This window comes from Hemitrygon akajei, chromosome 32 (genome assembly GCF_048418815.1).
Source record: "Hemitrygon akajei chromosome 32, sHemAka1.3, whole genome shotgun sequence".
NCBI lineage: Eukaryota > Metazoa > Chordata > Chondrichthyes > Myliobatiformes > Dasyatidae > Hemitrygon > Hemitrygon akajei.
This window is the reverse complement of record NC_133155.1, coordinates 9,221,673-9,247,157: the sequence shown is the minus strand read 5'-3', so window position 1 is coordinate 9,247,157 and position 25,485 is coordinate 9,221,673. Positions and strand designations below refer to the sequence as shown.

At 40.6% G+C, this 25,485-nt stretch overlaps 1 protein-coding gene across 5 annotated transcripts in view; it reads right to left on the bottom strand.

Annotated features, from left to right (window-relative positions):
* Nucleotides 1-23,352, bottom strand: part of LOC140719661 (tyrosine--tRNA ligase, cytoplasmic-like) — a 117,910-nt gene extending 94,558 nt beyond the window's left edge. For all 5 annotated transcript variants that reach the window (XR_012096974.1, XM_073034446.1, XM_073034447.1 and 2 more), the window contains exons 1-6: nucleotides 23,200-23,352; nucleotides 15,162-15,243; nucleotides 14,279-14,425; nucleotides 10,655-10,830; nucleotides 9,852-9,981; nucleotides 894-974 (exon numbers count right to left, since the gene is read on the bottom strand). Coding sequence is in view for 4 of the 5 variants with exons in the window: in XM_073034446.1 (XP_072890547.1) it covers nucleotides 894-974; nucleotides 9,852-9,981; nucleotides 10,655-10,830; nucleotides 14,279-14,425; nucleotides 15,162-15,218 (591 nt within the window). In the remaining variant the exon portion in view is untranslated. The remainder of the gene's footprint in view (nucleotides 1-893; nucleotides 975-9,851; nucleotides 9,982-10,654; nucleotides 10,831-14,278; nucleotides 14,426-15,161; nucleotides 15,244-23,199) is intronic.
* Nucleotides 23,353-25,485: the final 2,133 nt, after the last annotated feature.

The window sequence follows — 25,485 nt, the reverse complement described above, 5'->3', positions numbered from 1 at the left end:
ATACCAGCTGGGTAGCCTCCAACCTGATGGCATGAACATTGACTTCTCTAACTTCCGTTAATGCCCCTCCTCCCCTTCTTACCCCATCCCTGACATATTTAGCTGTTTGCCTGTTCTCCATCTCCCTCTGGTGCTCCCCCCTCCCCCTTTCTTTCTCCCTAGGCCTCCCGTCCCATGATCCTTTCCCTTCTCCAGCTCTGTATCACTTTCACCAATCACCTTTCCAGCTCTTAGCTTCATCCCACCCCCTCTGGTCTTCTCCTATCATTTCGCATTTCCCCCTCCCCCCACTACTTTCAAATCTCTTACTATCTTTCCTTTCGGTTAGTCCTGACGAAGGGTCTCGGCCCGAAACGTTGACAGTGCTTCTCCTTATAGATGCTGCCTGGCATGCTGTGTTCCACCAGCATTTTGTGTGTGTTGTTTGAATTTCCAGCATCTACAGATTTTGTGTATTATCCAAGTTATTTATTGAGATACAGCGCAGAGTAAGGAGTTTGTACGTTCTCCCTGTGGTTTCTGTGGTAAGCTCTTCCAGCCACAGCAGCCAGCAACCCTGGATTTAATCCTAGCCTAATCACAGGACAATTTGCAATGACCAACTAATCTACCAACCAGTACATCTTTGGCCTGTGTGAGGAAATCTAAGCACCTGGAGGAAACCCACACAGTCATGGGAAGAACGTACAGGCCGTGGGTGGGAATTGAACCCAGGTTGCTGGTATTGTAAAGTAACCACTACACTAATGTGCCTTAATAAATTTCACATCCAACCTACTCGCTCAACCTTTCCTCATAAGACATGACAACAATATGACAAGCACAGTTAGACATTCAATACTCCAACTGCTTAATATTTCAAATAACTGTAAATATTTTGATAACAGAAGTACCTTTTCTGCAAAGGTGAATATTTTCCTCTGATCAATCCCACCAAACTGTGCATCAACCTTCAAATACTCTTCATCTAGGGCCTAAAAGGAGTGAGAAAATATTTTTAAAAAAACAATGTTAACACTTGGGATTAAAATAAAATAAAACTTTTAAAGTTTTCAATTAATGAAAATATTGAAGCTTTGAAAACAAAGAAAGCTGTTAATAAAATGAATTACTTGCCACACAAGATCATTTCAACATTTGAACAGGGCTGGCATCACAGGTTTATTTTAACCTAGGGCCCTATGGGTTTTTTTTTGTAATTTTTTTTTATTGAAGTTCATCATCAAACATTTCCATAAGATGTATTTCAGACATTGTACACATATATCATATATATCACAAATCTCCACATAGTATTTATCTGAGGTATACACATAGAAAAGAGTGGAAAGAAAAAACAAGCAAAAGGAAAGAACTATGTACAAGTAGGGAGTGATTTTTTTTTAAACAACAGACTCATTGATTTGTGAGAATAAAATCAGGCATATGAGGCATTATGTAGTTAAACCATTTTTCCCCAGTATGGATAAAATTGTTCCAGCTTATGATTAACAGATGCTGTTATCTTCTCCATTTTGTAAATGTCCATTGTAATTTCCATCCATGCATTTAAAGTTGGGCTCTCCTGTGATATCCATTTCCTGGTAAGAGTCTTTTTACCAGCCACCAACAGAATATTCATTAAATATTTATCTCTTTTCAACCATTCTTGAGGTATATATCCAAAATATATGGTCTTACTCTCTAAGGGTATTTCACATTTAAAGATGTCTTGTAAGGCATTGTGTATCCCCCTCCAATAGCCTTTGATAACAGGGCAGTCCCAAAAAATATGATATGATTTGCATTTTGATTTCCACAATTTCTCCAGCAAACAGGGAGGTTACTATCATAATGGGATTTCTGAGAGGGTGTAATAAAATATCTTATTAAATTTTTCCATCCAAATTCCCTCCATTTCTGTGAACTGGTACACTTCCATTGATACCTCCATATTATTATCCATTCTTCCTCAGATATAATTATCCCTCCTTCCTTCTCCCATTTTACTTTAATGTATGAAGTCCAATGAGTTTTAAGATTTGACAACTCCTTATACATGCTTGAAATGATTCTACTACCGTTATCTGAATTATATGCTTTTATAAATAGCTCTATCAAGCATGTACTTGCCTTTGTTACAATAAGCGTCTTATTAACATATTGTCACATCTGTATATACCAATAAAAACCTTGTTTTTCTAGTAAGTGTTTCTCTTTAAGCATTTCAAAACTGAACAGTGTTCCTTCTTTCATTATGTTGCAAAGAACTGTTATTCCTTTAGCTGTCTAGTCCTTAAACCTAGCATCCAATTTATTTGGTGTAAAATCCGAGTCATATCTCCCTCTAGATTATATTCTTTTATAGTTGTTTTCCATATTTTAAGAGTCAATTTCACCCATGGGTTATCAATAGTATTGATGTACCTTTGCAGGCTGTTATCAGCCAAAATTGCTTGTTTGGGGATGGGAAGTACCCGCTTGTCAATGTTTTTAAGCTGTGCTGCAAAATAATAATCTCTAAGAGAAGGTAGGCCCCATCCCCCCTTTTCCTTTGCTAATTGCAAAGTTTTGAGACAAACTCTAGGCCTTTTACCCTGCCAAATATACCTTGATAACATCTTGTTCCATTCATTGAATTGATTTTGATTAATCTCTATTGGTAGGGTCTGAAAGAGATATAACAGTCTGGGCAGTATATTCATTTTAATAGACTCAATCCTTGAGCCGGAGACTGAAAAAAGGAATCATGTTCCATCTTGCCATATCTTCCTTATTTTTTTATATAAAAAAAAAATCTAAAAACCTTAGGAACACCACTGGGATTGTGAAACGAGCCCAGCAGAGATTGCACTTTCTGAGGAAGCTTAAACAGGCATCACTCCCCACTAACATCTTAACTACATTCTACAGAGGAGTGGTTAAGAGTGTGCTGACCTTTTGCATCACAACCTGGTACTCCAGTGCAGTGCTGCCGACAAAAAAGCCTTGCAGAGGGTGGTTAGGGGAGCAGAGAAGGTTATTGGGGTCTCCCTACCTACTGTCCAAGACCTCTTTCAGAGTCGATGCCTCCAGAAGACACGGTACATCATTAAAGACCCCTCACACCCTCTCCATGAACTGTTTGTTCTTCTGCCATCAGGCAAACATTACAGGAGCATCAAAACTAAAACCACAAGGCTACTAAACAGCTTCCTCCCACAGGCAGTCATACTGCTAAATAGTTGCTCTACCTGACTCTGCTTTGGACACTTTTAACTTGCACTGGACACTTATAACTTGTTTTTAACTGACATGTGGCTGTTGTGTTTGTTATGTTTATTATTTACTGTTGCATTTGTTATGTTATGATTGCACTGCTCCTGGGAAACGCTGTCTCATTCAGCCCTGTAGAGCTGATGTATGGTTAGAATGACAATAAAGTTTTTGAATCTTGAATAAAGGCTGATAATTACATTCTGATAATTTTGCCAAATCTTTTGGCATAATGATGCCCAAATATTTGAAAGACTGTTTGCCACTCCCAGGGATATCTACTTTCAGTTTCTCTTGGTGGGTTATAGTAATATGAAAGTAATTGGGTTTTATCTATGTTGATCTTGTATCCTGATAATTGACCATATTGTTCAAAGGATTGCATCAACTTAGGTAAAGAGTATGTTGGTTGCCCTAGATAGATCAAAATGTCATCTGCACAACAAGCCAATTTATGCTCTGTCCCTTTAATAGTAATTCCCCTGATATCTACATTTTGTCTGATGTATTGAGCTAATGGTTCCAGACATAATGCAAAGAGTAGCGGTGACCATTGTTATGATCCCAGCCCCCTCCATTGTGAGAATCACCAGAGCCGTAGTGAAGGGGGGGGGGGGGGGGGGTCAATGACCCAAGAGAAGAGAGAGATACGTGCGGTGTCCCTCGTTTCACGGCGAGGCCAAGCTGGCGCTGGTGGTCATTGTCTCGTGGAGACACCTTTGTGAATTGGGACCTGTACTACGTGTATACCCTCAGGGCAACGTGGGTGGAGAGATGGAGAGAGATTGCATCATCCCAACCTGATTGACATCTGAGACCCCGTGAGTTCAGATAAAAGAGGGGTTGTAAAGACGGCCCCCCAGACACACCAGAAGACACGCTAGAAATTCTGCGACAGAGTTTTAATAGCGACAGCCGGTGGTGGGGTTCGTGTGCGTCTTTTCCTTGCCTGGGATTGGCGACCTCACCACGAGAGAACGGCTTAGCTACAGGGGAGGCCCCCAGCGAGCGTCCATTCCCCAACGAGACAGAAGACGGAATCGAACTCCTAAAGGTTGGAAAAACCCGGCGGGTAACTGTTTCATTCAATCTCTCTCTCTCTCTTTCTAACAAAAGTGCACCAACGCGACACCACCAAAGATGGCAGCTGGTGAAACTGCAGTGACCGCAAGAGACTTTCAGATATACAGCGGACAATATATACATTACCCCTAGACAACGATAGAGTTTACTTCTTATTGGTTATTACTATACCTGCGCTTTAGATTGAGTATTGACGACTTATGGCATCTGAATGTTTGTATTAACCTTACTTTTGTGCCCCTTTATAAATAAAAACGTTTGAAAATGGTACCATCAGACTTCAGCGGACCTCTCTATCTTTGCTGGTAAGTGATCCAGTTACGGGATACTTAACACCATGCATAACCCTGTCTTGTGCCCCTTTCTAGGGTAAGACTATTTGATAAATATCCATTGATTTTAATCCTAGCAGTAGGGTTGTCATATAGTATCTGGATAATTTTAATAATTGTGTCTTGGAAACCAAATCTATGTAAAACTTTGTAAAGAAAATTCCAATTAACCGACTCAAATGTCTTTTCACATCCACGTTTATCATTATTGCTTTGATTTTATTTTTTTGTATATGATCCATAATGTGAAGCGTCCTTCGTATATTGTCTTGTGTTTGGCATTGTCGTATAAAACCTGTCTGATCGTTACATATCAGTATGGGTAGAAACTCCTTTAATCGTTTGGCCATGATGGAGGTAAATAACCTATAATCTACATTAAGAACAGATATTGGTTTAAATGACCCGCATTCCATTTTATCCTTGCCTTCTTTCGGTATAGCTGAGATTATCACTTCCTTCCAACTGGGTGGCATTTGTGCTTTTTTTTTTTAAGAGCCCAGTTCAGTGTGGGGAGTAAAACAGGAATTAACTCATTTTTAAATTCTTTGTACCACTCTGCCATATACCCATCTGATCCTGATGACTTGCTTAATTTAAGCCTACTGTTATGAGTGATGGACAGACCTGATGGACAATGGGGTGCAGAGTTAACCATTTCCACCCCCCCCCCGAGAACTACGAACTATTGCTGCTATTGAGAGAGAGAGAGAGAGAGAGATAAATTGTCATTTAAGGTAAAATTGGATAGGTATATGGACAGGAAAGGAGTGGAGGGTTATGGGCTGCATGCGGGTAGGTGGGACTAGGTGAGATTAAGTGTTCGGCACGGACTAGGAGGGCCGAGATGGCCTGTTTCCGTGCTGTGATTGTTATATGGTTATTGTTATATGGTTATTGTTATATGGTTATAAAGCCCAGGCAAGAACATCTGCTACAGATAAGAGGGGGAGAGAGACTGTTGATTTACTGTATTATGACTCTTCCTGGATTATTTACCTTCTACTACTTTGCTCATTAACATTCCTCAGGAGACAGCAGGAGTGGCCTGATTTGATGGACACGGTCATTCAGAGTTGATGGATAGCTGAGACCCCGTGAGTGGGGATAAAAGACAGGTCTGGAGAGACACCCTTCAGACACACTAGTGGACACTGGCTGAGTGTTGGGAACCCACAGAAAGGTGGGGGGCTTCGGAGACCGAACCAGGAGATCGGTCAGTAAAACTCAGTGTTACAGCAGGGCCGGTGGGGACTTGTGTGTCCACTCATGCCAGAGTGATGAGTCCACCACAGAAGAACGGTCTAGCTGAAGACCAGAGGGGTCATAACTGAATGACCACAACGACATGACGGATTAAGAAAGCAACAAAAGGTTTGCCTGCCGCAGCAGTTGCTGTTACATCTCGCTCGCTCTCTCTCTCTCCAACGATTTCAATACGACAACCATAACTACTTCAGCATTTATGAACTGAACTCTATACTTTCCTATGACAATTCATTTACCCCTAGACATCAATAGAGCTTGTTTATTATTATTATTCCTACACTTTTAGGTTTATTACTGCTAACTTGTTTTATATGTATATTTGCATTTTTGATATTGTATTGTGTAGTTTACCAATCAACACCTTTAGATTGGTACCACCAGACTCCAATGGATTCTTCTTTCTCTGCTGGTCAGACACCCAGTTACAGGGTACATAACACTACTAATTGCAGCTTTTAACTCAATTTCAGTTATGTCAGCAGTCATCATTCTATTTTGTTCTTCACTTAAAGTGGGTAACTCTAGAGAATTCAAGAAGGTGGTAATTTGGGTTATGCTTCCCCCTGGAACTTTGGAATATAGAGTTTTATAAAACACTTCAAAAGCTTCTTGAATTTCACTTAGCTTATTTTTTATCATTTTCGTTCTTGGGTCCCTAATTCTATGAATTGTATTTTCTGCTATCTCTTTTTTTCAGTTTCCACACCAGTATTTTCATAGACTTTGATCCACTTTCATAATGTCTGTTTCAGAAACATTAAATTTTTCCTGATTTCTTGTATAGCCAAACTATTAATTTCATTCCTAATTCTTTAAATTTCCCCTAATGTATCCTGTGCCAAATTCAATTTGTGTTTTTTCTCTAGTTCCTTCAGCCTATTTTGTAATTCCTCTAATGTTTTATTCCTTATTTTTTTCTTGTATGAAGATATTGTTATAATTTTCCCTCTTAAGACAGCCTTCAGAGTATCCCATAAAATGGGAGGTGAAACCTCTCCATTATCATTAAATTCTGAGTAGAGGCCAATTTCTTTTTTAATTTGTTCCTTAAAGTACGGATCATTGAGTAGACTTGAATTTAGTTTCCAAATAGTATTCTTTGGATACTATTCAACAGATAAATATATAGGTGCATGGTCACTTACATCTATTGTCCCAATTCCACAGGTGTTTATTTTGTCTTTGTCTTTTCCAAATGTTATGAAATAGTCTATTCTTGCATATACAGAATGGGGAGCAGAATAATGTGTAATCCCTTCTGTCGGGGAAAAGGTCCCTCCATATATCAATTAGACCAACATCCTCAAAAAGTGTATTAACTTTCTTATGTAAGGATTTTGTTTCATAGGTTTTTCTATTGGAAGAGTCTAAGTTTGGTTGTAACTGTAAATTTAAGTCTCCCCCACATATCAGGAGACCTTCTGTTTCCACTACCATAATATCAGTAATTTTCTGAAAGAAACCAATATCACTTCCTGGGGGTGCATATATATTCAATAGAGTAACTGAATTTCCATCTATATTTCCCCTTACCAGAATGTATCTGCCCTCTTTATCTCCCATTTTGAATGCTTTTTCAAAATTTAGCTTACTTGAGATAAGAATAGCAACTCCTCTCCTATGTCCTGATTTATATGAGGAGAAAAACAAATTAGTGAAGCCCATTCTCTTTAGTTCTCTATGCTCATTATCACAAGCCCTCCGCTCCTTCGGGAACGTTGTAAATTCTGTTATTTTTCCACCATATTCTTCCCTCCAGGTCAAGCAGTTTATCTTCTTGTTGATTTAATATTTTTATTGTCTTACTTAGTATCTGTTCCACGTTTTGAACTCGATCTTCCACCTTCACAATTCGAGTCTCTGCCACCGCTATTTTTTGATTGATGTTGGTGAGCTCTGACTTAATATCATGTAGCTGCTGTTTTATATCTTTCTGGAACTCCCTTATCTCTTTCAAAATTTCGATCATATTTGCCACTTCGCCTGAACAAGGCCCAGTGTCCGTCTCGCTAGCACGCGTTCGGGTAGGAGAGCCGCTCGCTGCACTCCTCTCAGCTGCAGGCTCCAGTGTCGCTTTTTTTATTTCCATTCTTTTTCCCCATTCTTGCCCCTCTTATCAGTTCAAATACTTTTGAAAAATACTATATTTGATGGGTTAACGGGGCTTAATACGCGTTTTTCCGGAGGAGCTAGTGACTTAAACTGCCATTCTCGATGATGATGTCACCGAAACCCAGCCCTATGGTTTTGAACAGGCTACAAAAGGTTGTGATTTTATTAAAATATAAATGAATGACTGAAAAAAAATCAAAAATGAATAAGTAATATTTCAGACATCATTTGAACACCTGGTTAATTACCCACGAATTTACATATGAGAAATGGAAATTCCTGTCAATCTATTGACAACAAAGATTTAAGAGAAAAGATATCCCTTACTTTAATAAATTTCAGCTGTGATATGGATAGGAATTTAAATTTGACTGCTATGATGGGGCTCACTAAAATAATACATATATCGTGCATGCAAGCATGCATTCTCAATCTGCTTCATGCTCAAAGAATATAGAACAGTACAGGCCCTTTGGCCACAATGTTCTGCCAACCTTTATTTATTCATTGAGATGCAGTGTGGAATAGGCCCTTTGAGCCATGACACTCAGCAATCCCCCAATTTAATCCTAGCCTAATCACAGAACAATTTACAACGACTAATTAACCTACCAACCCGGTATGCCTTAGAACTGTGGGTGGAAAACTAAAATCCATAAATATCACATCCATCACTCTACCTTCATTGATTTGTTCTGTCACTTTCTGGAAAAATCAATCAGGCTCATGAGGATCAACTAGTCCCTCGCAAAACCATACTTTCTGCCTCTAATCAGACTAAGCTTCTCCAAATGCTCAACAGTCCTGTCCAATTGTTTGCCCACCACTGATATAAGATTCAGTGGTCTATAATTCTCAGGATTATCCCTATTACCTTTCCTGAACAAAGGAATTACATGTGACACCCTCCATTTTCTACTACGACTTCCGTGGCCAGTGAGGATACAAAAATCAATGCCAACTGCGTAGCGATCTCTTCCCTTGATAACCTGGGGTATACCCATCCAGCCCAAGGAGTTATCTAGCCTAATGTTGTTCCAAAGTTCCAACACATCCTTTTCCTTAACCTCGACAGGTTCCAGCACTTTAGTTTTTTCTATGCTTACTGCGCATACATCCCCAGTATCTCCCCAGTTCCTGCCCAATAGAATCCTAATTTGCCCTTCCCCAATTAAAGACTATTCTATACTGTCTGCTCCTTTCCTTGTCCAAATATTACGGAGTTGTAGTCACGGTCTCCGAAATGCTCACCAAGAGATCTGTCACTTGACCAGGTTCATCGCCTAGTAGCAGATCCAGAATGGCTTCTCGTCTATCCAGCATAAACCTTTCCTTTATTCTCCGTTCTGACCTTTCCCTTCTTGTCAACAGCCTATTACTTTCCCCCAGGTGCCCTCCTCCTTCCCTTTCTGCCATTGTCCACTCTCCTCTCTTATCAGATTACTTCTTCACCAGCCCTTACCTTTCCCACCTACCTGGCTTCACCTATCACCTTCCAGTCAGCCTCTCCACCCACCACCAACTTCTTATTCTGGCAACTTCCCTCTTCCTTCTCAGTTCTGAAGAAGGTTCTTGGCCCAAAATGGCAACTGTTTATTCTTTTCTGTAGGTGCTGCCTGACCTGCTGAATTGTTCCAGCACTTTGTGTGTGTTGCTTTGGATTTCCAGCATCTGTAGACTTTGTGTTTGTGATTGACCTCTCTTCTAGTCAGCAGGTCCACATATCGTGTCAGGAATCCTTCTTGGACATCATCACAGGTGTCAGAGCCCCTTTTCCTCACCATGTACATTCCCTTTGTTATCAGTCTTTCCCCTTCCTACCTGTAACCCAGGATACAGGAGACCACTGAGGAGAGGATGTTCCACTTGTTTAACTACTTCCGCACCAGCTTTTTTGGCATCATGTTGGGTCACTACAGAAGACAACTTGTAGACATCCAAAGTGTATTCCCTGAAAACACAGACACGTGCTGGTTAGAGAAACTGTTCAAAGTTCAAAGTAAATTTATCATCGAAGTACACACAAGTCACCATATACAACACTGAGATTCGTTTTCTTATGGGTAAACTCAATAATCCATTACAGAACAATAACCATCATAAACTCAATGAAAGACTGCACCAATCTGGGCATTCAACCAATGTACAAAAGGTTCAATGGTTCAGTTTATTGTCAAAGTATGCATGTACAATACAACTCTTGATATTTGTCTTCTCCAGATAACCGTGAAATACAAAAAATCATGGGGGGTGTTGAAAGAAAAAAAATCATCATCCACTCCCCACATGAAAAAGAAACAAAACTTGCTAACCCAAAACACCCCCACCCCCTCCCTCACACAAAAAAACTAACAGATCGTCCACATGGAAATCGGCAGTTGTAACATCAAACCCCAAAACCCCAACCCAAAAGACAACAAGGTGCAAACACAAAAAAAAAAGCAATAAATATTGAGAACTTCAGATGAAGAGCCCTTGAAAGAGAGTCCATAGGTTGTGGGAACTTTTCAATGATGGGGCAAGTGAAGTTGAGGGAAGTTAACTTGTTACAGCCAAACAAAATAAAGACTTTCAATCTATGAAATGAAAATAATCTTTTCCCCATTTAGATATTGATACCTTACCTGCTTAACTGAAAATCGGTCCCTTTCACAAATTTGAGTTTTTCTGTTGGTACACCTATACTTTCCAGCATGGCTTTTATAATATGTTCGTAGTACCTCGTTCTCAGTTGAAGCAGCTCCCAAGGAGCTTTCATGTTGTCCAAATAAGCATGCAAATCAGCAAATAAAATAGTTACCTGAAGCAGAAGGGGAAAACAGAGATTTTAATTGTTTGTAAGAATTTTTTTATTGCAATTTCTGCTATTTCTGGAATGTGCTATGGCTTTCCTAGAAGATATTCACACATTTTGAGATCCTGCACAATGCTTCAGAAGGCTAACTCATGACATTTCCAGATTTTTAAACTCTTTCCACATGTTCACTACTATGATGTGACACTTTGCAAGTCCCACATCCAGAAAAGAACAACAGAAATTTTCTCCATTTAGGCATCATGAAGACCACTGCCACCATCTTTGCAAAAATGTGCTCCATAGTCCAACAAGTTTTATTCTCAGGATGTTTGTAAGCTTGATATAATACAACTAAGTAAGTCGCAAGTCAGAGTTTTTCCTCAATTAAAAATATTCGGTACTCACAATGTATATTGATAAAAGAATTTTAGATTTTTACTTTCAGCTAATCCTTAAACTCAAGAACTCCCTCTGTTAAACTCTCCACTGGCCTTTATGAAGGTCATTAAAATTATTGTTAGCAAAATTTTGATTATCTGTCCTAAGATCCACTCACTTGATTGGAGTAATACACAAAATGCTGGAGGAACTCAACAGGTCAGGCAACATCTATGGAGAGGAATAAAGATCACTGAGATCCATCATCAGAATTTCAAGCATCTGCAGGATCTCGTGCATATTATTTTATCGGAATCGTTTATTTTCTTGCATACTACTCACTGATCCATTCTGTTTAAGGTGCTGTATTGTGAAAGACTGTTCCTTAAGATTGTTATAGCCGGGGATGGTAATAAGGATAAGCTTCTACTACCTATTAAATGCTCGCAACAGCGCACACTTCAAATAGACTCTGACCAACCAAGTCCAACTCCTGCCCTTCACGTGTGGCTTAGCTACTAAGCCTGGCGGAACTGTTTCTACTCTCAGGAGAAGCGGCAAAGGTGGGTTGCTGGCACCTTAAAACTTGTCCCTTCGGGCAGATGGGGCTCATCATCCATGGTTGGCAGCTCATCTAGGAGAAGGAAAATTCCAGTCTCAAACCTTCACTGCCTTGCAGTTCTTCCCACTCGTGGAGAAGGCTTCCGGAGTAAACTCCGAGGGAAAAATCCAGAGCTGGAATCCCCAAAGGCAGTGCTATATTGAGTTCAACTCTGACTGGCAACTCCTCCAACACTGCAGGTGCCAAACAGTATTGGTCTCTGTCACTTTTTGGGTTATCAGATGTGTGGATGGAGAGTGTGACACATGGTAAAAGCTTGTTCTCCATACTGTACTGCCCTGGCTTGCATATCCTGTAGACAGCTAAGACTCAACACCCATGGTCAACCCTGACTAATGGAAGCCCTAGATTATGAAAGGTGCTATTGCTATCAACAATGACAGAGTATAATGGAATTTTTTAAAAAGCAGAATTATCAGGGATTCTTCTTCAAATCTGAGGAATTAGCCACTGGTGTACTTGGCCAGGTATTGAAAATCTTTGTTGAACAACTGGCTGGAGTGTTCAAAATCATCTCCAGACTCTCACTACTACAATCAGAGGTTCACACCTGCTTCAAAAGGGTATCATTCATCCCAGTGCCCAAGAAGAGCACGATGGGCTACCAGATACTATTACAGCTCAGGACATCAAGAATTCAAAGTTCAATTCCAACATCATCTGTATGGAGTCTGTATGTCTTCCCCGTGGAATGTGTGGGTTTTCTCTGGGTCCTCCAGTTTCCTCCCACATTCTAAATAAATACTGGTTATTATGTTAATGGGGTTATAATAAATTGTCCTGTGATTAGGCTAGGGTTAACTATGGAGGGATGGGCCTGAAAGGCCTATTCTAATTAACAGTATCTCTAACTAACTAACATTCCTAACTGTGATGAAATGTTTTGAGAACTTGGTTATGGCTAGAATTAACTCCTGCCTGAGCAAGGACCTGGACCCAGTGCGATTTGCCATCTCACTGGCTCTCCACTCAGTTTCGGAAAATCTGGACAACAGCAATACACGACCTCAGTCTGCTGTTTATCGATTACATCTCAGTGTTCAACATCATCATTCCTCACTAATAATCAACAAGCTTCAAAACTGGGGACTCTGTACCTCCTTCTGCAACTGGTTCCTTGTCTTCCTCATCGGAAGACCACACTCAGCGCAGAGCAATAATAATGTATTGCTTTCACTGACAATCAACACCTCCAAGGTAATGCTGACCCGGGCTACTTGTGTGTCTGGACACAGCTGAAGAGACATCTCTAATTTTGATCACTTTACTGTTCTTGACTGAATCTCAGATGGCAACAAGGAGGTATACAGGAATGAGATAGATCAGCTAGTTGAGTGGTGTCAGATAGACAGACAGACATACTTTGTTGATCCCGAGGGAAATTGGGTTTCGTTACAGTCGCACCAACCAAGAATAGTGTAGAAATATAGCAATATAAAACCATAAATAATTAAATAATAATAAGTAAATTATGCCAAGTGGAAATAAGTCCAGGATCAGCCTATTGGCTCAGGGTGTCTGACACTCCGAGGGAGGAGTTGTAAAGTTTGATGGCCACAGGCAGGAATGACTTCCTATGACGCTCAGTGTTGCATCTTGGTGGAATGAGTCTCTGGATGAATGTACTCCTGTGCCTAACCAGTACATTATGGAGTGGATGGGAGACATTGTCCAAGATGGCATGCAACTTGTCATAACAACAACCTCGCACCCAGCGTCAACAAGACCAAGGAACTGGTCATGAACTTTAGGAAGGGAGAACACACAGCGATCCTCATTGAAGCGATGTAGTGGAAAAGGTGAGCAGCTTCAAGTTCCTGGACACCAACATTTCAGAGGATCTATCCCAGGCTCAACATTTTGATACAATTACAACAGCGGCTCCACTTCATTGGGATCTTGAGGAGATCTGGCATACTACCAAAGGCTTAAAAATTTCTGCAAATGTACGGTGGAGTGCATTCCGACGGGACGCATCATGGCTTGGTTACGGAGGCTCCAACGTGCGGCATCGAAAGAGGCTGCAGAGGGTTGTAGTCTGAGCCAGCTCCAACGAAACCACCCCCACTCTTGAGTCATCTTCAAGGGCCAGTGCCCCAAGAAGGCAGCATCCATCAACAAGACCCTCACCATCCAGGACAATTCCTCTTCCCATTACTACCATTGGGGAGGAGGTACAAGAGCATGAAGACCTACTCTCAACATTTTAGAAACAGATTCTTCCCTTCCACCATCAAATTTCTGAACGGTCCACGAACCTATCAATACTACGGTATTTTCCCTCTTTTGCACTACATTTTTGTAACTTACAGGAATTTTTATGTCTCACACTGTGCTGCTGCTGCAAAACGCCAATGATAATAAACCTGACTCTGATTTATGCTGCCAGCTTTCAACAAAATCATCCATGGAGAAAAAATCTGCACATTTCCTATTTGCCTATCTTCTCACCTCACAGCCAGCTTTCAAGAAGTCAGCGATCTTTGACATTGGCACAAAGTATGCTACATGGGGTTTTCCAGTTGTGGCTGTTCCCCAGTAAACATTCAGGTCTCGCTCTTGCAGAATGGAATGCAACTTATCCTCACCCAAGACCTCCTAGAAAAAAAAATTTGTTGAACTATTTAAGTATATATTAAGCATAAAAATACATTCTTAAACTGATTTTTTTGCTGAAAATGCAAAATATATAATAAGATTAAATGACTGCAGTTCAAGAACGTATAGACATAAAAGTGAATTGATCCTCAAAATGTAATCAATTATCCACCAACTTATTTACCAGTTATACTGTTCTGTGATTGTTTACCAAAATATTATATCACTTTTTATCTTTTCGCCATATATTTACTTTCAGTGACAAAATTACATGGTTTGCAGTTTGCACATTATTCAGGGTGAGAAGTTTTAATAGATTTATATTTACAAGCTCAAGATAATGAGAAGAAGGTTAGGGTTTCAACATATTTCAACATTCAACTCATTTAAAGTTCCAGTTAACTTTGCATTCACCAGCATTCCCGGTAATCAAATCTATGTATTCAAACAGAAAGAAAAATATTTATTTCTTATCAATGATATTTGCATTCACCAGTATTCCCGGTAATCAAATTGATGTATTCAAACAGAAAGAAAAATATTTATTTCTTATCAATGATATTTGCATTCACCAGTATTCCCGGTAATCAAATTGATGTATTCAAACAGAAAGAAAAATATTTATTTCTTATCAATGATATTTGCATTCACCAGTATTCCCGGTAATCAAATTGATGTATTCAAACAGAAAGAAAAATATTTATTTCTTATCAATGATATTTGCATAATGTCACACCTGCAAGTTTCGTCTGATAAGACTGATCTTCTCCTCAACATTTCTGCTTTCCCCCATGATGCTGAATGCTTCCAATGGCGATCTGCGAGAAACCGAGAAGTCAGTTTTACTATAACATTACTGCCAAGTGCTTAATTTTGTTCACAAACAATGCCAGTAAACATGAACTTCTCCTGCCCACTATAATTGCATAGATGATAACACTTGCAGGCTGTCCCCAGTACATCCTTAAGTTGTGTCAGTGGTTAATGCAAACAACACATTTCGCTGTATATTTTGATGTACATGTGAAAAATAAATGAATCTGAAGAACTGTCTAATATTTCTAGATTTCTGCATGTACAACTGTACAAGAGTAAAGGTTGCCTTTAGTGTAAGACGAGGTCTCTTGAGAAAGCTTTTACACAAATCAGTAGGAGGTGGGTTACCAATTCAAAGATTCAAGGACTAGAAGCAAAACTGAGCAACTGGTACAGTACTGTACTTTTACATTAACATTAGAGAATAACTGAGGAGAAATAAATTGGGGACTCATCTGCCATCTCAGTGGATGCAAAAAAAATCCTTTGGTACCATTTTGAAAAGGATGGAGAAGCTGGCTCTGATGTACTGTATAATGCTATAATGCTTACTTCTAAAGCAAAAATACAAATATTGTCCTCTTTTTAAAAAAATATTTAATGAGTGTGGAATAGGCCCTTCCAAGCCTTTGAGCCATGTTGCCCAACAATCCCCCAATTTAATCCGAGCCTAATCACGGGACAATTTACAATGGCCAATTAACCTAACAGCCGGTACATCTTTCGACTGTGGGAGGAAACTGGAGCACCCAGAGGAAACTCACATGGTCACAGGAATAATGTACAAAGTCCTTACAGGCAGCGGCAGCAATTGAACCCAGGTTGTTTGTACTGTAAAATGCTGTGCTAATCACTGTGCTACCCTGGCCCCTTGCTGGATAAAGATTACCTACCATGCTTATTACAAACATGACTATAATTCAAAAGTGCTTTCTTGGTATGGCAATACTAACAATACTTTACCGAAACTGTCTATAAATATGTTAGAAGGAAGAAAGCCCTTTAATGTAATGAAATTCTTATTTTCACACTGTACACACCCATCACTGGGTGGTACGTGGCAATTTCAGAACAAATCTACCAGCTTAAAACAATGCATTTGCAAGACAAAGTGGACAATCAAGATCAGAATTGTATTTTGCCACCGTCCGTAACTTCAAGTATGGCAAGATTTATTGAAACATATGGTGAAATGTATTGTTTGCATCTCGGGGTTAGACCACAATTGTCGTCACACATTTCAGTGTCAAGATAAGAACATAGGCAACAGGAGTAGGAGTTGGCCATCTGGTCCGTCAAGCCTGCTCTTTCCCTCCCATAACCCTTAATTCCCCTACTGCGCAAAAATCTATCCAACCTTATCTTAAATATATTTACTGAGGTAGCCTCCACTGCTTCATTGGGCAGAGAATTCCACAGATTCACCACTCTTTGGGAAAAGCAGTTCCTCCTCATCTCCATCCTAAATCTATTCCCCCGAATCTTGAGGCTAAGTCCCCTTGTTCTAGTCTCACCTACCAGTGGAAACAACTTTCCTGCCTCTGTCTTATCGATCCCTTTCATAACTGTATATGTTTCTATAAGATCTCCTCTCATCCTTCTGAAATCCAGTGATTACAGTCCCAGGCAACTCATTCTCTCATAGTCTAACCCCCTCACCTCTGGAATCAAGCTGGTGAAACTCCTCTGTACCATTTCCAAAACCAGTATATCCTTCCTCAAGGTAAGGAGACCAGAATTACCCAAAGTACTCCAGATGCAGCCTCACCAAAACCCTATACAGTTGCAGCATTACCACCCAGCCCTTAAATTCAATCCCTCTAATAATAGCCAACATTCCATTTGCCTTCTTGATAGTCTGCTGCACCTGCAAACCAAGCTTTTGTGATTCATACACAAGCACTCCCAAGTCCTTCTGCACAGCAGCATGCTGCAATCTTTTACTATTTAAATAATAATCTGATTTTCCATTTTCCTTCCTAAGTGGATGACCTCACATTTATCAACATTGTACTCCATCTGGCAGACCCCGCCCACTCACTGAACCTATCTATATCTCTGCAGACTCTCCATATCCTCTGCATAATTTGCTTTTCCACTCAATTTAATGTCATCATCAAACTTAAGATACACTACACTCAGTCTCCTCTTCAAAGATCGTTAATGTATGTAACACAGAGTAAGGTTTCACTGCTAATGTAATGGCTTCTCTGTAATGTTCCACTGCTGAGGTAATGGTTTCTCTGTAGCAGCAATGTTTGGATTATGACTAAAGATAATGGGGCATGTTAACCAATGAGCAGGATGTTGTTCTTTCTTGTGTGTCTGGGAGCCAGGAATTTGCGGTCTTTTGCTGGGAAGAGATGAGGAGAGAAGATGCGAATGGAGAGAGTTGGTAGACAGCCGGACGGAGTGGACTTGGACCAAGGGTCCGAAGGTCAGCGACGATCGATGGAGGTCGATGGTGGACAAACGGCCTCATCTGTGAGCTCCAACATTGCGCGTTAGACTGTTTCATGAGAATGGACCCCTTTCTGGTTTTTTTTTTGCAATTAACGATTCAGCTTTATAATTCTTAATTTGACTATATGGTTAGTAAGAATATCATGAAGAGTTGTGGGCTCGGCACCACTCACCACTGATTGTCAACCAGAGAAACACCCACATATCCCACCTCTCTGCTTTCTATTGATTAACCAATCCTCTATCCATGTAATACATCACCCCCAACTCTATGCATCCTTATCTTATGGATGTCTTTTATGTGCTGGCACCTTATCGAATACCTTCTGGAAATCCAAGTAAATAACATTCATCTCTCCCCCTCTATCCATTGGGCTCATTATATCCTCTAAGAACTCCAGTAAGTTTGTCAAACAGGACCTGCCTTTGCTGAAACTATGCTGTGTCTGCATGATGGATCCATTTCTTTCTAGATGCCTCGCTATTTCTTCTTTCATGATAGCTTCAAGCACTTTCCCAACTACAGATGTCAACAGAGCAAGCCCACAATGCTCCACACAACAGCAAAGTAAGTCCCGTTCCTCACCCCCATGCACACACACAGTCCTCTAAGCTCGTCAGCCCGTATTCTTCAGCCTCCAGCACACCCAGATTCGGATGTGGACACACAGGCATTGGGTATTCGACTACCCCAGCAGACCCACGAATCCGGCCAATGGGCCTCAACCTTTTAGTCTTCCAATTGGAGCCTCGGGCCTCAATTCTCAGACTCACCTCCAACTCCATCCTCCCTGATGACAGGACTCTGAACGCTAGGCCTTGGAACTCTGGTCTCACCATTCATGAACGCACGGCAGTCATTGGACCTTGTTCCTTCTGTCTGAACCGAACTCTGACTCTGGAAGCTGCTGACAACTTGACCCTAAAATGAGCCAACATCCATCGTCTGTCAGCCAGACATTCCAGCCGGGTTCACAGGGATGCCCCATATCCTTCATTGCTGCGTCACTCTCCTTTGAATACGATGAGGACACTTAAGCCTGACCTCCAATTCCCCAACATCTTTGTCCCTAAAACTCCAAGCTGACCCCTGACAAACCTCTCTGTCCCCAAAACCATCCCTACAAACCCAAACAAAACACTAAAAATATTCACTGGGGGGGGGGGGGGGAAACAACTAAAACTTGGTTACAACTTCAACAGAGGTCACAGTTCTGTGCCATCTTGAGACTGTAACCTTTTGACACCACTTGTCCCCAAAACCTGCTTCAATGAATAGTGTACAAGAATTTGCCACACATGGCATTAGGCATGTATAAAAATGAGGTAACAATCTGGTGAGGTTAAGAACACAAAATGCTGGAGGAACTCAGACGGTCAGGCAGCATCTACGGAAATGAATTGATAGTCAATGTTTTGGGCTGAGACCCTTCTTCAGGACTGAGAAGGAAGGAAGGAAGGAAGATGCCAGAATTAAGGGCGGAAGGGAGGGGAAAGAGGCTAGCTGGAAGGTGATAGGTGAAGCCAGGTGGATGGGAAAGGTCAAAGGCTGGAATGGAAGAAATCTGATCAGAGAGAAGAGGGTACCACAGGAGAAAGGGGACCCAGGGGAAATAACAGGCAGGTAAAAGGTCAGAGTGGGGAAATGAGCAAGTTGGGAGAGGGAACCCGTTGAAGATGTAACAGGTGTGTTAATTAACAAGAGCATACAGCAAACAGAATCTCACAGTCCAAATTAGATGTGATCAAAACTCTGCAGTTCTGCCACATCCGGCTATGAATAGCAATTAAACACTTACAGGAAGACAATTCCTAAAACTCTTCACCTGGTACAAGTGCCAAAGACAAGGATGCACCTTCTGTAACCATCTACTATCAGAAGTTCTGAGTGGAGGATCCATCAGTTCCCCAAAATCACAGAAGACCAGGTACGCCACTGTTATTTTAGAATCCCAGATGACGATGAGGAGCAAAACAGATCGGCTAGATGAGTGGTGTTGCAGCAACAAACTCGCACTCAATGATTGTGTATGTAAAGTAGGGAGAACATTCACTGGTCCTCATTGGGGAAGACAGTGGTGGAAAGGGTGGGCAGCCTTAAGTAACTTGGGTTTCAACATCTCAGATGATCTGTCCAGGGCCCCACACATCAATGCAATCATGAAGACTACTTCGTTAGAAGTTTGAGGGGATTTGGTATGTTTTTATAAATTGCAAATTTCTAAAGGCAACACGGCCTGGAGTGAGCCCTCCAGTTTACAAGATCGGATGAGGCTGCAGAGGGTTATAGACTCAGCCAATACAATCACAACTCTCCCCACCACCTTCAAGTGTTCAATTTGTATGCTGTTATGTTGCAGTTGGGTGGCAGGGTGGAAATACAATTCTACCAAAGCTGGTAATAAGGCCCTCCTTCACCCCATTGGCCCCCAGGTCACCCTTGGATAAGGTGTAGTACCTGCCTAGCCCCTCGATCAGGGTCACATTTCTTCACCACCTGCCATGGGAGCAGCAGATGCATATCACAAGTCCTGTTTATACGACCACTGATGCCAGGTAGACAATCTCTGAACAATATTGATAATGGCTGGGGTCACCCATCTTGTAAAGACACTTCCCAGAAGAAAGCAATGGCAAACCACTTCAGTAGAAAAATTTGCCAAGAACAATCATGGTCACAGAAAGACCATGATTGCCCATGGCACATAACAATGATATTTTGCAAAACTAACACAGTTTAAGAGGGCAAATTTTATTATTCTGGTGCAATAATAAAATTTATTATTGAGCAATGCAAGGACTGACAATTTTCTGAAGTGAGAGGGGCAGCCACTGCATTTGATATACAAATAATAAACTATTTCTAGACTCTGCAAGCCACAGATGTTGAAAATCTGAAACAAAAATCAAAGATCCCAAAAATACTGAGCAAGTCAGGCAACACCTAAGGAGAGAGATTCAGAATCAAAATCAAAATGTTTAAACATCTATGGAGGATAATGAACAGTTGATATTTCAGGCCAGAAATGATGACTACCTATTCCTGTCCAAAGATGTTGACTGACTTGCTGAGTTCCTCCACCATTTTGTGTGTGTTACTCAAGATTTCTACACCTGTAGAATCGTCTGTGCTTCTGTTATCTAGTTTCTGTTATCTGTTTCCTGGTATCTGTTTCTTTGGTACCGCTGGTATCAGTCTTAGATAGGCTATTGAGCAACCCAGTGGCTTTAAGAAACCAGAGACTACCATTCAAATGCTACTCTGGTAGCAGTGGAGCTTAAATTTATAAAGCCAGTAATGAGTAATTACCATAAAATTAACAGACTGTTGTAAAAATCCATCTGGCTTACGACTGACCTTGAAGGAATGAAAGATATCATTATACCTGGTCTGGCCCAAACCCACAATAAAAAAAAACAGATTTATTAGGAGCTCCTCTTCTGTTTTCGCTCTCCAGAATAGGTAGACAAGCTCTTAACCCTATTGTTAAACATACTTTAAAAATTTGGTTTCAATTTCATAGATTTTTTGAATTAAATGATTTTCTACTTTCTAGTAATATTTATTCTAATTTCTTTTTTAAACCATCAACTTTGGATAAGGCTTTTTTAACATGGAAAATTAAGGGAATAAAAACTTTTTTAGATTTGTTTTTACAAAATTGTTTAATGTCTTTTTCACAGTTAATGGATAAATATGATATCGCTAATACACATTTTTTCCAGTTATTTACAGGTTAGGAATTTTTTACCAAATTACCCCTTGGCCTGCTCTTTAAATTTGGCTTATGTTATTTTTCAGTTTAAACCTTTTCAAAAACAATTAATAGCTATCACTTATAAACAGTTAATGAATGCTTGCATATCACCTAATGATAGGGTTCAACGCACCTGGGAAGTAGAACTTCAACATTCACTTTCAAATAATCAATGGAGTAAAATTTATTATTTAGTCAATAATTAACCTATCTGGGGAGGGGGGAAGGGTCACATACTTTTTTTTCTACACTTGTAATCATTTAAAAATGCAATTAAATAAAATTTAAAAAAAAAATAATTAACCTATCTGCGCACGCCATATCTTAATTCAGTTTAAGATAGTACACAGGGCCCATATGTCCAAAGATAAATTGGTGCATATCTTTCCTAACATAAGCCCTATTTGTGACAGATGTAACGCAGAACTGGCTACTCTAACTCATGTGTTTTGGTCCTGTGTAAGTTTAAATAATTTTTGGAGGGATGTGTTTGGAATATTATCTAAAGTTATAGATATGGATGTTCAACCTAATCCATTTACAGCAATTTCTGGGATTATTCCAGAGGAAGCAAGCAAAGTGTCTGCTTCCGCCCAACATGTGATAGCTTTTTCAACTTTACTGGCTAGGAGAGCTATTTTGCTACACTGGAAAGAATCTAACCCACCTACTGTTTTCTATTGGCTCTCCTCCATTATCTCATGTCTAAGCTTGGAGAAATTTAGAAGCCGGACATTTGATACATCCTTATTTTGAACAAGTCTGGCGACCCTTTATTCAATATTTTCATATGATTTAATTTATTTTTATTTATTTATTTTTCTTTATTCTCTTTGGGGAAAATCCTTATCCATGAAGGTTTGGAGATGACTGGAAGGATGTGTTTTTTTTCTCTCTCTTTTTTTTCTAATTTTATCCTCAAATGGATTGCCCGATCTTTCTTTTTTCTTGTTTCAGTTTAGTTAGTGGGCTTATTTCCAATCTTTTTTTATGATTGCTATGAGGAGTTGTAGTTTTTTTTGACCATTGTATATATAACAGCATAATATTTTACCTATTTGATTTTGACATTATATACTTTGTTTTTATTATTGCTGTTAATATGACTTTTATATTATCTACTTGCTAAACTCCTCTTCTGATTTGTATATTCTTTATTTGAAAATCAATAAAAAAGATTGAAAAATGAAAAAAAAACAGAAAATGGTGGAAACATTTAGGAAGTGAAGTACCATCAGCGAAGAAGAAGAAGAAACAGAACTAAAAGCTTTTGGTCTTGTAGGAATCTGAAACTTAAAACATGAAGTATGTTTCGCTTTCTACAGACGTTGCCTGGCCTGAGTGCTCCTAGCATTTTCTACTTCGGGTTTCCGGCATCTGCACACTTCCTTTTATTGCCAGACCTTGCATTATGTTTTACTATTAAATATCCTCCGACCAGCCTGCTGTGTCACCCAGCTCCAGAACAATTTTGGATGAACAATAAATGCTGTATCCTTGCCCGCGATCCTCAACCCGAAAAATAAATAGGCAAAAGCAAGTCAGATGTCACCGCACCCACGAATGCTCCATATAAACCAACGCTGGTGGAACGCAGCAGGCCAGGTAGCACCTATAGGAAGAAGCAAAGCCCAGGCCGGCTACAGTTCTTACAGGACCCCAGCCCACGTGAATCTGACCAACACACAACTCCAAGCCCTGCATCCGCCGGCACCAAAGCCTACCAGATATCCTTACCGTGTGCAGATCAGCTTAGGGAGCCAACGATGAATGACCGTCTACCTGTACCGCCAACACCTCACGTTGTTCAATTGCATCAGCTACCTCCGGTTACCAGCCAGCATGGGCATGCGCAGACCGCTAAGGGCTCACCAATCGCACTTCACTACGTCTGCGCAAACTGACCAGAGCCGGTTTGGTCCATTGTGCTTCACTGCACCTGCGCAGAGCACTTGTCGCTGTATCATAAGAACATAAGGAATAGGAGCAGGAGTAGGCCAATCGGCCCCTCAAGCCTGCCCCGCCATTCAATAAGATCATGGCTGATCCAATCTTAACTCTAGTTTTCACCGAATCCCACAAGGAAACAGTGCCAACCAACAGGGCACCATGCCGCCCATTTTATTTTATTATTCATCCCACCCAAACCCATGTGATCACCCGGGGGGGGGGAGAGTGAAAAACGAGTTGCCAATTGAGGAGAAAAAATCTGGAAAATTCCTCTCCGACCCATCCAGGTTATCGAAAACTGGTCCAGGAGATCACATGGCTGATCTAAACCTAGCCTCATGTCCACTTACCTGCTCGCTCACCGTATCCCCTAATGCCATTTTTATCCAGGAAAATGTCTATCTCCGTTTTGAATTTATTGAGTGTAGTAGCTTCCACAGCTCTCTGGGGCAGTAAATTCCACATTATATTAACAGTATATTATCTACTTGCTAAACTCCTCTTCCGATTTGTATATTCTTTATTTGAAAATCAATATTGAAAATCAATAAAAAAGATTGAAAAATGAAAAAAAAACAGAAAACGGTGGAAACATTTAGGAAGTGAAGTACCTAAATCAGCGAAGAAGAAGAAGAAGAAGAAGAAACAGAACTAAAAGCTTTTGGTCTTGTAGGAATCTGAAACTTAAAACATTAAGTATGTTTCGCTTTCTACAGACGTTGCCTGGCCTGAGTGCTCCTAGCATTTTCTACTTCGGGTTTCCGGCATCTGCACACTTCCTTTTATTGCCAGACCTTGCATTATGTTTTACTATTAAATATCCTCCGACCAGCCTGCTGTGTCACCCAGCTCCAGAACAATTTTGGATGAACAATAAATGCTGTATCCTTGCCCGCGATCCTCAACCCGAAAAATAAATAGGCAAAAGCAAGTCAGATGTCACCGCACCCACGAATGCTCCATATAAACCAATGCTGGTGGAACGCAGCAGGCCAGGTAGCACCTATAGGAAGAAGCAAAGCCCAGGCCGGCTACAGTTCTTACAGGACCCCAGCCCACGTGAATCTGACCAACACACAACTCCAAGCCCTGCATCCTCCGGCACCAAATCCTACCAGATATCCTTACCGTGTGCAGATCAGCTTAGGGCGCCAACGATGAATGACCGTCTACCTGTACCGCCAACACCTCACGTTGTTCAATTGCATCAGCTACCTCCGGTTACCAGCTAGCATGGGCATGCGCAGACCGCTAAGGTCTCGCCAATCGCACGTTACTGCGTCTGCGCAGACCGACCAGAGCCGGTTTGGTCCATTGTGCTTCACTGCACCTGCGCAGAGCACTTGTCGCTGCATCATAAGAACATAAGGAATAGGAGCAGGAGTAGGCCAATCGGCCCCTCAAGCCTGCCCCGCCATTCAATAAGATCATGGCTGATCCAATCTTAACTCTAGTTTTCACCGAATCCCACAAGGAAACAGTGCCAACCAACAGGGCACCATGCCGCCCATTTTATTTTATTATTCATCCCACCCAAACCCATGTGATCACCCGGGGGGGGGGGGGGACGAGTTGCCAATTGAGGAGAAAAAATCTGGAAAATTCCTCTCCGACCCATCCAGGCTATCGAAAACTGGTCCAGGAGATCACATGGCTGATCTAAACCTAGCCTCATGTCCACTTACCTGCTCGCTCACCGTATCCCCTAATGCCATTTTTATCCAGGAAAATGTCTATCTCCGTTTTTAATTTATTGAGTGTAGTAGCTTCCACAGCTCTCTGGGGCAGTAAATTCCACATTATATTAACAGTATATTATCTACTTGCTAAACTCCTCTTCCGATTTGTATATTCTTTATTTGAAAATCAATATTGAAAATCAATAAAAAAGATTGAAAAATGAAAAAAAAACAGAAAACGGTGGAAACATTTAGGAAGTGAAGTACCATCAGCGAAGAAGAAGAAGAAGAAGAAGAAGAAGAAACAGAACTAAAAGCTTTTGGTCTTGTAGGAATCTGAAACTTAAAACATGAAGTATGTTTCGCTTTCTACAGACGTTGCCTGGCCTGAGTG